Here is a 13,794-nt window from a genome sequence, read left to right on the forward strand (position 1 = left end):
TCTTCAGACAATTTAAGCTCATTTGTTTCGAGAGCACCTTTATTTTTCGACGTATTTCTTGCGATGTGTATAAATCGAAATACGAAGGCAGTTACTCGCAATAGTTTGAGATAACTGCTAAATTTATCAATGTTTATGAGCTTTTCGCGATTTTCGAGGATTACTTCATTTTGCGAAACTTCTCTAAATTTACTCTTTAGTTCTAGGTCATGATTGCTGACGTTTTGGGCCTCTATTTTTGGCCAAAACTGCTCTGTTTGGCTAAGCCAGGGTGGTCCGTGCCACCAAAGTTGACTATCTTTCAATTCCCGAACAGATATTCCTCTGCTTACAATATCGCTTGGATTGTCCCTCCCAGGACAAAAATTCCATTTCGGTGGTTCAGTCAGTCTTTGAATCTCCTCTATCCTATTTTTGACGAAAGGTTTGTAACAGGACGGTTCCCCTCTAATCCAATGGTAAACTATAGAGGAATCCGTATGAAAAAAGCAGGATTTCTCAAATTTTAAAGCTTTAGAGACTTTAGCACACAACCTAGCAGAAAGCAGTGCTCCCATCAATTCCAACCTCGGCAAAGAAAGAGTCTTTAACGGGGCAACCCTGCTCTTGGAAGTGATAAAACTAGTCGTTATAGTCCCGTCAGTCTTAATGACTCGAAAATATATTACAGTTCCGTAGGCCTTTTTAGATGCATCCGAAAAGGAGTGCAGTTGCACATCAACTGTGTAGGAGTCCGTGAAATGATAAAAGCGAGGGATTTCAATTAAACTTAAGTCCTTCAGTTCAAGACACCATTGTCTGAAAGGTTTTTTGATAACTTGGGGCATTTCCTGGTCCCAAAGAAGACCCATTTCCCAGACGCGTTGAATGAGAATCTTCAAACGAATTACGTAAGGAGCTACAAATCCTATAGGATCAAAAATTCGACCAGCAACTTGCAACAGGAATCTTTTTGTATCAATTCCTTTCGATACAAGGGATATCAGATTTTCTACGTTAAAATAAAATAAATCCCTGTCAGCGTCCCAGGAAATGCCTAATACTTTATACTTTATCATGTTTTGACCAATTGGGTTTGATGACGTTTCAGTAGAAAACCCGTTCTTCTCCCAAAGTTTTCGCAATTCAGCAGAATTAGTAGCCCACTTGTGCAAGGGCATATTTGCTTCTCTAAAGATCTGGACGCATTCTAAACTAGTTGCGTATGCCAATGCAAGAGTATTTTGACCTCCTATGATGTCATCGACGTAACAAAATTTGTTTAACAGTTCGTGAGTTTGCGGAAAAATAGAAGAATATTTCTTCAAATGGTGTTTAATAGTAGCACATAGGGGAAAGGGGGAACTATTTATTCCGAAGAGAACACGATTGAACTTTAGAACTTCTAAAGAGTCTGAAAAGGAATATGGATTTTCAGTCCAAAAGAACTTTGTCACATTTTTATCCGACTCGTCAATTGCTACATTCAAAAATGCCTGTTTAATATCAACTGTGAACGCAATTGGATGCTTTCGAAATGACGACAAAAGTTCAAACAAATTAGGATACAAATTAGGTCCATTATGCAAACTATCATTTAACGAAAACTTGCCCTTTTTATGCGAAGACGCATCGAAAACAACTCTCAGCTTACTAGACACCCTATCATCTCGAATTACTGCCCTATGGGGCAAATAGAATTCTGGGCTATCTGCTACACTTGATTCATGAACACGCTCTACAATGTTTTGCTCTATGTAATTATTTACAACCTTCCTATACTCGGCATACAAAGAATGATCATTTTGAAACCTGTAGCACAATTTTGAAAATCTTTCATATGCCACTTCGTAATTGTTTTCAAGCGATTCTTTAAAATTATCCTTCCAAGGGAGTTTAACTACATATCTACCATCTTGGAAGCGAATACTATCTTCGAATTCTCGTAAAATTTTGTTATCATTACAACTTACATCATCGCTAGCTGATTCGATTCCAAGATTTTCTAGTTGCCAAAATGTCTCTAATTGTTTTGATATGTTTTCCTCAACCATTACTTTCATGGCGAAAGAATCACCTGAATTTCTATTTGAAGAGCCTGATATTCCAATTAAACACCACCCATAGAGCGACTCAGCAGCTACAAGTTTTCGATTAATACGTTTAATTCTACCTGTCATGACGTCATAATAGTTATCAGCACCGATTAAAACTGAAACACTAGCGTCCTTATTCGAAGTATCAGCTAATTTCAAACCTTTCAAATGCTTGCTATAAATGGAAATATCTATTGTAGGCGGCGGAATATGTGCCGCGGATATTTTTTCTATTTCTAACGCCTCGATTTCCGAATACAAATTCGGATCTTCTTTATTTTCCAATCTTATTTTAACTACATTAAACGTTTTTTCAATAGGAGACTTATCTCCGAAGGAATAAACTGTTAGATTTTCTTTTCGAATAACGGGAAGTTTCAACAATCTTGAAAATTTCCTATCTACAAAACTTCTTTGAGCCGCTGTGTCGGCTAACAAACGACAATTTCTATATTGATTATTATAACGAGCAACGACCGATGCGGTTTGCAATAAAACCCTTTGCGATTTGTTTTCAGTTTGACAAGAAGAAACGTTAGTAACATTATCATCAGATTCTTCTTGGGGCGGGGTGAAAGTTGTTTTATCCGAATTCTGATAAAACCGATAACAAAGTGTTTTGGGGTGCGATTTTAAACCACAAAACGAACAACCTTTTTCTTTTTTAAGCTTTGGACAAGAAGAAATTGAGTGTCTATTCGAAAAGCAAAAAAAGCAAAGTCTATTTCTTTTCAAATAATCCCGTTTCATTTCTATGCTTACCGAGTCACACGAAACTGAATCATGCAAGTTCGAACCACAAAACACACATTTTGAACTAGCAACTGTATGATTGACTAAGAGTTCAGCCGCTGAAGAATTGAAACTTTTCTGTTTTCGAAAAGTATCTCTGGTAAAAGATTTTGACCCGGAAGCGCCTCGATTGCGTTCTTGGAGCGGATGGGTCGAATTTTGTTTTTCTTTTATGGGAGAATGAAAAGATTGAGCTCTTTCGCGACTTTGTATTTCTTCACCTAAGAACTCGAGAAGAGCTTTCAAATCCCAATTATCGCTTTTATTCTTTCTACTAAATTCAAGAGTTAATTCAGAGGGCAATACTTTCAAAATTATCGGTGTTAAGAGATTACCGTACGATTCTGAATTTATTCCCAAGCTTTCTAAATTCCTGATTTCAGTTTCAGCTTTATCGTATAATTTTCTCAAACTGTTCGTATCACTTGTATTTTTTATGGGAGTCATGTTCAAAAGCGATCCTAAATGCGCATTGATGAGCAAATTCTTTTGTCCGAATCTAGATTTTAAAAGTTCCAAGGCTGCATCATAATTACTTTCTGTTAATGCGAATCCGGAAATTGCTTTAGCTGCAGCACCACCTACTAAATTCTTAAGGTAAATAAGCTTCTCAATTTTAGATAAGCCGCTATTTTTATCTATTGCATTTTCAAACTGACTAATGAATTCTAGCCAATACCTGTGGTCACCGTAGAATTTATTAACAGTTAGCTTTGGCAATTTAATCGACGATCTAGTTTCTTGATGTACTAGACTACTAAGTTCCAATGTTGAATTTGATAAATTAGCGGGATTAATAGTAGAAGGTACAGCCGGAGGTGTTAGAGCTGCTATTCTTTGACATTTATAGAAAATTAAATTTTCCATGAAGTCTTCACATTGTTGCACCTCTTTTTCGATATCTTTTGCTTCGATTACATTAAGAAGCTCATTATCAGCCACTTTAAGACAGTCAATTTTATCAATTAATTGATTTAATAATACTTCTAAATTACGCACATTAGTTTCATTTGCTAAAGTGACGTCTAAACTTTTAACGAACTTAGTGGCACTGCATTTAAGCGCTTTACGCTTATTTTTTATCTTTTCAGCATCCATACTAATTGACATACAAATTGAAAACAAATAACTCACCCAAGTTTCTTCAGTTACTATATCCAATGGTACGAAACAACAACGATGTCAATATAACATATCACTACTCGACGAATTCTAACTATCAAATGGTTATGCGTACCTTGCGGCCGATGCACCATAAAGAAAATGTTAAGGCAACTATCTAAAAACTAAATTAACTTTATTTGGATTCTACATACGAAAGGGCTTCCAAACTGCCCTTGCTATTCGAACTGCCACGAGACGACCAACATCAACAAAAATCAAGCTATCGAATGCCACGAATCCACGATACATGAACAGAAAGACATCTAACTAAATTGAACCAACAGGTGGGAAATTTGCATATCGAAAAGCGCCCTCTTGCGCACAGGTATACTCGAGGATTTTTATGGAGATTTTCCACAGTAACATTAAGAAACGTATCTTTAAAAAAATTTCACTCATTATATTAAAATAATTCAAGTTTTTGTGTTGGGGGGGGATGGAATGAATGTGACGGAATGAAATGTGTAATTTTTTTTTTTTAGTGACCGTGCTTTTAATGAAATTCAAAAAAAAAAAATGTGTTTGGCTCATTTAAAACACTGAATAAATTATAATGAGCGAAACAATTTGTAAAATTATTCCAATAAAATAAGTAAAAAAGATATTTTCGTAAAACTTTTCGAATTGCCTTGTTTTCATTAGTTCATAACTAATTTCTAACGTTTCGTGCATCATGTATTCTGAAAAAGAACGTTACAACTGCATAATTTACAGACTCATTTCTTGAATCTCATTTGTAAGAATATCTTCATCGTGATGAATCATTCATTTAAAAATGCGGAAATAGAAATATATATCATCCTGGTTAAAAATCTGTTTCCAATTGAGGAGTTCAACGTGTTTGACCTTGCTCTCGATTAACTTCTATTTAACATCCTTGTCTGCTTCTCGAAGCATGAACTTGGCTTACCAGATGCAAATTATTAGGAAATCCCACAGCTGACAGCAAAACAGCTGTGAAATGTGATTCATCCGTCCGTCTCTATGATGACAAAAAAATTATGAATGAAATTTTGTTTGGTCGTGTGATGTAACAGAATTGAGTAAATGTAGGTCACTTTTCGACCTTTACAGATTTTTTTATATTTTGGTTATGAGAAAAGTTTCGTTTTTCATTTCTTCATCTCTCTCTGCTTTTTTTTGTGATGACGCTTTATGATTCGTTGAGAAGAAAACAATAAACAAATAAATACAAATAAATAAAAATAACTAATAAATAATAATAACTAATGATTAATAAATATAATTAAATGTTCAATATGGAATAACAATGAACTATTGAAAATGTAAAAAGTAAAACAGATAACGGTGACTGACGTGAGCATTTATTGCATTCTTTAATATGATTTTCGGTGTTCTCTTGAAGCATTTTTTTTCGGCTGAAAAATCCTATTCCCGAAAAAAAAACATTGATGCCTCAGTGGTAAAAAGTCCAAAGACGTTACAAAAGTATAAATTTGAAAAAAAAAAGAAGAAGAAGAAAAAAAAAAGAAAAGAAAAGAAAACCCTTACAGATACGTGTTTCGGAGTTACAGAAATAGATTTGTATCCTCGATCACCTTCCGTGTTCGCCTGATCTATCACCGTGTCACTATTTTCTGCTTCCGAAACTGAAAACTGCAATGCAAAGAGCTTTTCACGATGATGTTTCAGTCATTCAAGCATCCGTTACACATAGGTGCTAAAGAACATTCCCGAAACCGACTCTCTATGGATAAATTGGTTGACCGTTCAAACGTTTTATCGAGTTAAATGAATCCTATTTTGACCAAATATTAGCTTCAAACTATTCGTATATTACCAGGCTTATTTTGTTATATCACTCAAAAGTTTTTTTGAGCAATCACGATTGCTTATTGCTTTCATTTGACTGTTTTGATGTCCTATGATTTTATTTTCCCGCCAACACCCTCTGCAGCATCACCATCGACCGGCTCCCCATGATGCTGCATAGCGAAAACCGTCTCCAGGTTGCATCCATATCCTACACACACGCGCATACATACACAACTACACACACACACAAACGCACACACACATACACACACACAAACACATACACACATACACCTGCACATTCATACACAAACACATACACACACGCATATATACAGACACCTACACATACACAAACACATACACACATACACCTGCACACATATACACAAACACATACACACACGCATACATACAGACACCTACACATACACACACATACACGCAACTACCCATACATTCATGCCTGCACACAAACACACACATATATGCCTATACACACATACACATACCCCTCCCCCACACACATTCATACACACAACTACCCACACAATTATGGATGCACACAGACACAAACACACATGCCTACACACAAACATACATACCCCCACACACAAACACACACGCCTACGTACACACACTCGTGATTGCGAAAAACATAATTCAAACATAATTTGAATTCAAGGTGTCAAAATTCAAATTAATTTTTTTTTTAATAGATCACACTTTGTACAGCTCATTCTCTCTGTACTTTATTGAAAAATAATTAAACTATTTTGCAAATTATTTTATAGGGGTCATATGGATGGATAACTTATATTGTAAAGGAGACGAAAAAAGATTAGAAGACTGCAGATTTGATGGCTGGGGATCGCACGACTGCTCTGCTACGGAAGCTGCGGGAGTTGCCTGCGAATTTGAGAATACAGCAATTAATAAGTCCAATGCCTTGCTCGTAAAAAAGCCAAAGTTAAAGGTAAAAGTTAAGAGAAACATAATTTTCATTCAATCATTCAATCACACGTCATGTTAATTTAAAGCATTGCCATGCCGTTAGGGTTGCACCGATAAGCAAATTGGCCGATTACCGGATCACTGATTAGTCGACGAAAGTTAATCCGCTCCCGATTAAGTGTATTGTTGATGATTTTTCATACTACAACTTTTCCATCAACCTTTTTTTGTTTTGTTTTAACTAAAATTTCCGCTCTTCAGAAATAGTTAATATTTTATTTATTTCTGTGTGTGTGAGCGATGATTTATTTTTCTTTACATATTTACATAATTTTCCTTAATGTTTCAAAACTTTATTTAAGTTCTATAAAACAATTTTTCAGTTATTAGTTAGTAGACCGTTGTCTATAGATGGATAATTTTAGTTTGGCTTAGACTTATTTACTAATTAATAGCCATTTTATGCAAGCCTAAAAATCCTTACGAAAAATATAAGACAATTTTACAGCACAATACTAAAGGTAGGTTGGCTGGCAAAAGAGATGTGAGCAATTTTTTTCATGTGATAGATATGCAGATCAATATAAATCGGAAAATTAAAAAAAAAAAAAAAAAAAAAAAAAAAAAAACATTGCTTTAAATATTTATAAAGTTTTTAAAAAAAATCAAAATATATTTAATAATACTAAAATTTGTATAAATAAACTGCATTTAACCGAAAAAAAACCTAATAATAATAAAATCGGAATATTCCATCCCACGTTTTGGGGGAGAGATGGAACTGACAAACACAGCATAAGTAACCATCTCATAACCTTCTACTTAAAATAAAAAAATACTTTAATTCATGAAACCGAGACCCCAAATCACGTGATAGATTTTAAAGCGAAGTATTGGAAGAAATCAGGTTTCTTTCGCTTGTTTCACGCAGAACGTGCCAACCATTCGTCGTTGTTGAGTCGCGTGACTTGGGGTCTTTGGGTCAGCGTTTGTTAAGCCAGTGATTGAACTTGCTCCCTCCATTTTAATTCCTGCTCTAAGATTATAATCATTCATTTATAATGATGTGTTACCTAGTTATGAGTAAATGGTTACTAATTATGAACCTGAAAGAAGGGTAGTAGTAGTAGGAAATGACACAAGCAGATAAATTTTTAAATTTTACTTCTTTCATGCTTTTATTTACAAGTTATTTTAGTAAGAAGAAACGCTTTGAATGAGGAATAAAAACTTGAACAATATTTACATGTACTTTTCATTGGCAAGAACTTTTTTAGAGAGTTTTTTTTGGTTTTAATCTTGTTGTAAAAATCTTCGCAAGCTAATCCGATATTAATTTTTCAAGTCAATGTTACAAATAAGAAAGTAATTATCCTATATGATCCTTCCGAGTTAATTATTTTTAGACTTTTTAGTCATCTGTAATCAAATTTATATTTTACCCAGACTGGCCGGAATACCGGGATTTTGTCAGAAAACCAGGACTGTGTCGGTCAAACTGGGAGGCTTGGCAGCCTGTGCTTAGCACAGCAGTATAACACATAAAAGGGGAAAAATTATCCTTTCTGGTCAGGCCCGGATCTGTAAATTTTGCACCCCCCCCCCCTGCTGATAATCAGCAGGGTCTGTAACTGTCTAGTCTACTAGTTTTCTATGCCACTGAGAGTACTGGCCCTTTAGAACAGGCCTCCCCCCCCTCACACTGCGGGGTCTGTAGGTACGTAGATCCGGGTCTGTTTCTGGTTTACTTCTTTCGGTTTTTATTTATTTGTTTGCTTTTCTTTTTCAACTTATGAAATTGTGCTAACTCAGAGTAAGTGAAAAGTTCTTCTTTCTGATACAATTTCTTGCGCCAGCGTAAAATTGTAATCATGTAGTAAAATAAATATTCATACTCTTTTCTTAAAAAATGATTGTTTTTCAGTTTCACAAAGAGAAAAGTATCGAAGTTCGAATTCAAGGAGGAAGATACCCAAATGAAGGACGTGTTGAGGTTAAGATTGGAAAAAGGGATTGGGGACTTGTTTGTGGTGATGGTTGGAGTTTGCTTGAAGCCACTGTCGTTTGCCAAGAGTTACAGCTCGGATATGGACAGGCAGCTGTTCAGGTACAGACGCTGTCATTAATTTTACTGATTCTTTCCAGCAACATTGTTTTTGTAACGTTCATGTCACATTAAAACAATCCTTTGAAATTATTTTTCATGAAAAATCTATGAAATATAAAAGAGATACAGTAGGACCTCGATTATCCGAAACTCTTTTAACCGGAATCTTGTTTACCCGTCGTCGGTTTCCATCTTTGTGAAAATATATGTATTTTTTAAGATGCTTTTAAATTTGAAAGTGACAAAATTTGAAAGAAAAGTACTGTTTATAGTAATAATTTTTTAACCTTGTATTTATGTTTAAAATTAAGAGACAAAATATAAAGTTAATGATATGACTAATAATGCAGTAAAATTAAAGTTTACTGCATTTCTTCAAAAGTCAACCCCCCTATTGCATTTTTTTTTCTGAACCGCGTGACTTTTATTGAACAAATTTTTTGTTTATAATAACATCAAACATAGTTAAAAACATATTTAGCATTTAATTCGTAAATGTGTACATATTTAAATCCAGAGTTAAAGTTTCCACGGTCTCCTGACGGTCATTTTTAATTACTCTCTTTTATCCGGCTTCCGCTTTACCGAATGTGGTCCAGTCCCGATTTCTTCGGTTTATCGAGGTTCTACTACTTGTGAAAACTGTCAAAAACTTACCACGGGAACATCCAAATAGTGTAATAAAAATAAAATAGAAATAGCTATCGAAAGAGCACTGTGCGACTTTTTTTTTTTTGGCGCAAAAATGGTTTGCCCTCGTATACCCGTTATCGAGATATAAGGTCTTAAAGTCTGCCGAAATTTTATGAAAACCACCAAATTTTAAAACTTGGCGAGAAATGTAACATAAACGCGATTTCCCCGTCTGCATGTGGCAAAACATCCATCTGCAAAGAATGTGAAAGGTATCTTCCATTACTCACCGAAACTCGCTAAATTTGGCGAGTTTTCTTGACACTTCGACAATTTTAATATCTTATTTCGATAACGGAGACATGAGAGCAAAGAACTTATGCATCCAGAAACATGATTTACTATGCTCTTTCAACTACAGTGAAACCTGTGTAAGTTGACCACTTGCGGTGCACTACCTTAGTGGTCAACTTAAAAAGGTGGTCAACTTATAGAGGTTGAATTATATGATTAGATCTAATTCTGTGTCTGAAAATAGCGGTCAACTGAGAGAGGTGGTCAACTTACAAGGATAGTCAACTTTACAGGTTTTACTGTTTATGATTAGATCTAATTCTGTGTCTGAAAATGGCGGTCAACTTACAAGGGTGGTCAACTTTACAGGTTTTACTGTACTACTCATTTACATTTTGTTCATCATCTGACTATCATATGGTTTCCTGAAAATGTGAGAAATAAAATGAGGCAACACAATTAACACTAGAACCGCGGAGCCTGTCCATTTGACCCAAAGCGAAGTTTAATTTATGAATAAGCGAAAAATATGGATCGAAGAAAAAATTCCCTTTCTAGCTTTTAATTATTTACAGAGGGTGCCTAATTACTATACTCAAACAAACTTTTCTGTATTTTTATTGTTTTTTATTGTTGTTATATAGTTTTATTATTTGAACACATTTTAAAGTTCATTTAAAAGTTTAAAGTTTATTCTGGCAAAACTTTACTTATTATTATTATTATTTTAAATGTGACAGACGTCAGGGTCAGTCTCCGTTAAAATTTCAAGTTACAAGCTTCTTCTTGAGAGTAATTTTTGGAAAAAATTAACGATTTTATTTAGAATACTAGGTAACTCAAGTAGCTATATCATGCATTGATGACACGCTGCATCCACGCTGAACAAGGCGGAATTACTAAATATTGAATAGTTTTTTTTTACTCATTTATAGTATCGATCGGAAGTTACTTTACGTTTAATATGTTTAATCCATATTTTAAATAAACTTTAAAATGTGTTCAAGTAACAAAATATGTAACAACAATTAAAAAAAAACTATAAAGATACAGACACTTTGCTCGAGTACAATAATTTGGCCACCCTCTGTAAGGTGAACAATGATTTGCCAGATTTAAAATCTTGTTACATAAATAATTTGCCGACTGTATTAGCACTTCTAGAATCGCGATGCGGGTCAATTTGACACGTAAGAAGTGTTGAAGCACGAATGACGAAAAATATGCACTTTCTCAGAAAATAACTCAAATTCCTGAAATGGGCTGCCTTAGAAGAGAAAAAAGGGAACGTTTTCGGTCACACAAGGACATATGATTGATTTGAAATGCAAAACTACAATTGAATGCAGAAAAAAGCAACATCGAATTGTTGAAAGACTTCTTAAAGTTGCTTTTATTCTGTGTATGAATAAAGAGACGTAACTACTCCGTAATTTACTTTCCAAGAAGCTCTTGAATATTCAAAACAATTAGTACTTCAAAGCAATTCAGAAGATGATAATATTGAAAGTGTTTTAATTTTGAGTAGATGAATGTAAATATTACTTATAATGCTCTGATCTTTCTCATTGCAAAAATTATGATAATTTATCTGTTAAAAAAATTGATTCATTTCATGGAAAGATACACATAAGGAATGAATTTAAAAAAAAAATCAGCAGTAACATTCAAAGTTGGAAGTTATGAATTTGACAAACAGGAGGCTTGAATGTCTCTCAAATAGGAACAAACGATGTGCTTCTGGAGGGAAGTTTGAGGCCAAAACCACGTGCTAAAGGCTGTCTATTCACAACAGTCCTTCAAGTGCTTGGAGACATGTTGTAGCTGAATCGATATTGAAGCACATGAAGGAAATGTACTGAAGATGAAATATATCAGTAGACTCACGACAGGGAATGGAATACATAACATTAGACTAAATATATGCTTTTATACCAATTTACTCTGTACGGAATTATTTTAACTGCATAACTTTTAGTCAAGGACTGGGGACGGTCACGTTTCCAGAATACAACGCCAACAGAGACTGAGAAGCAAAGAAATGTACGTGGACATTTTCTAGTTTTGAGTAAAATGCGTTTAAAGTTCCGGTCCTAGGTAGGCTTTTATTAAAAAGTTTTTCCTAATCACGCTGTATAGCAGCATCTAGTACTATCACTGGCCCCAAAACAGAGGAGTGGTTGGTTCACCTACCATTTGTGTGCTTGTTATTTCCAAATTTTTAATTTTGGCTATTACACCTCTGTGCTTCTCTCTGCCTCAACAGGCTAAGTTCGAGAAATAAAGAATTTTTACACTTTGATATGAAATCCGCTCTGGTTGGTAGTATTCTGGACCTTGAGGACAATCAATGCTTGGGTTTTATGTCAAACTGACACTAAAAAATCTGTTCGTAGGCAGCAGTTCATTGAAGAATGCTTAAAGAATTCTGTATGACGCAAAAAGTGAAAACGACGTGTCAACCACAAATTGAACTAAATGAGTTCGATACCACTCACACACACACACACACACACACAGTTCAAAATGGGAAAAGAAACCTATAGATATATCTGTTCAAAATATAAAGCGCTCATTTGTGCAAAATGTACAAAACATAGTGTCATAAAAAATAAACTGAATTATATAATTTTTAAAACTAGTATCTAACTCATAACATTTTCTCTTCAAAACATGTCTAAACATATTGAATGAGATACTCTATTTAGGCGGTAAAAATTTTAAATACGATTTTGGAATAATTGTATTAAGTTTTTCGTTTTATTCAAATTATTTAACGTCCATGCTGAGAAATATTGATTATTATTAATATTTTTAAATGTTTCAGTTAACTAAATACAGCGTTTATGCATACTATTTTATTCGTTTACAACAAAGGGTCAAAATTACCCACTGAAATAATTTAAATCTCTTTTTATTTGAACTTCTTATTACGTTGTTTTACTAAAACGGCTATGGGTAGATGATGTCCTTAAGGACCAGCAAATCATGAAGATTACCAACTGAAAAAAAGAAAAAATTAATAATACGGGCCAAAGACAAAGTCGTCTGGCTTCTGGCAGGATGAGACTCAACATGGGTTGAAATGCGTAGTAAGAAAACGAAGAATTTTACGTTATCTCCGTTTACTTCTCATATTTTATTTTTCCTTAATGATTTTTTCTGCTAAAATTGCAATGAAGCATTTTATTCTTAGCTATATAATCCTTTTTTGGAGCAAGTTATTATTATTATTATTTTGTTATTGTGAGATATTTGAGGTAAGACGTTTCAAAAATGTGTAATGATGAAGAACTGAAACTTCCTTCTCTCAAATTTCAGGATTCCGATTTTTTGTTTTTAGCTAGTTGTTACAGATAAAAAGATCATACTAAGTTTTATCTGTAATGACCATTACCTTCACTTTTTTTTCAAAAATGAATTTACTCCACTTTCAAAATAAAAGACTCATAACTCATACGTCTGCGCCAACACCTTTTATTTAAAAATAATATAAACGAACGCTGATTGAATCCTCACCTCAAAAGTTGTAGGAAATGCAGGTCTTATTTTTCAAAAGTTTAATTCTTGAGGAATAATTTTAATGTCATTTATTAAAGGTAGCATTAATGTGATTTGTCAATAGTTTCAAAATTAGTAACCAGCATGGAAAAACATATTGTTCTGTTTCCGCAACAAACTCTAGCAATAAAAGATTTTGAAAATCTTAAAATTTTAGAATAAACGGATAAAATGAAACTGGCGTTTCGTACTGTTTTTAAATGTGAAGATTAATTCATCAGTTTAAACGGAGAATCATTACCCATTTTTTAATCATAAATTTTGAAATTAAAATTAAAAAAAAATATTTTAATATCAGTACATCTTGAAGATAAAATTGTATCAATTTATTCTAAAACTCAGAAGTGCTATTTTTCTTTAATTTGACACCTTTCAGTTCATTTAAGAATCAGACTAGAGAATATGCTTTTAAGTGAATCTGCTTGAAAATGTTTGTTT

At 33.8% G+C, this 13,794-nt stretch overlaps 1 protein-coding gene across 1 annotated transcript in view; it reads left to right on the forward strand.

Annotated features, from left to right (window-relative positions):
* LOC129218145 (lysyl oxidase homolog 3B-like) overlaps window positions 1-13,794 on the forward strand; it is a 56,276-nt gene that overhangs the window by 28,948 nt on the left and 13,534 nt on the right. The window contains exons 2-3 of the mRNA XM_054852358.1: window positions 6,602-6,783; window positions 8,686-8,868. Coding sequence (XP_054708333.1) covers window positions 6,602-6,783; window positions 8,686-8,868 — 365 coding nt within the window. The remainder of the gene's footprint in view (window positions 1-6,601; window positions 6,784-8,685; window positions 8,869-13,794) is intronic.

The sequence above is a fragment of the Uloborus diversus genome, chromosome 3, assembly GCF_026930045.1.
Source record: "Uloborus diversus isolate 005 chromosome 3, Udiv.v.3.1, whole genome shotgun sequence".
Lineage (NCBI taxonomy): Eukaryota > Metazoa > Arthropoda > Arachnida > Araneae > Uloboridae > Uloborus > Uloborus diversus.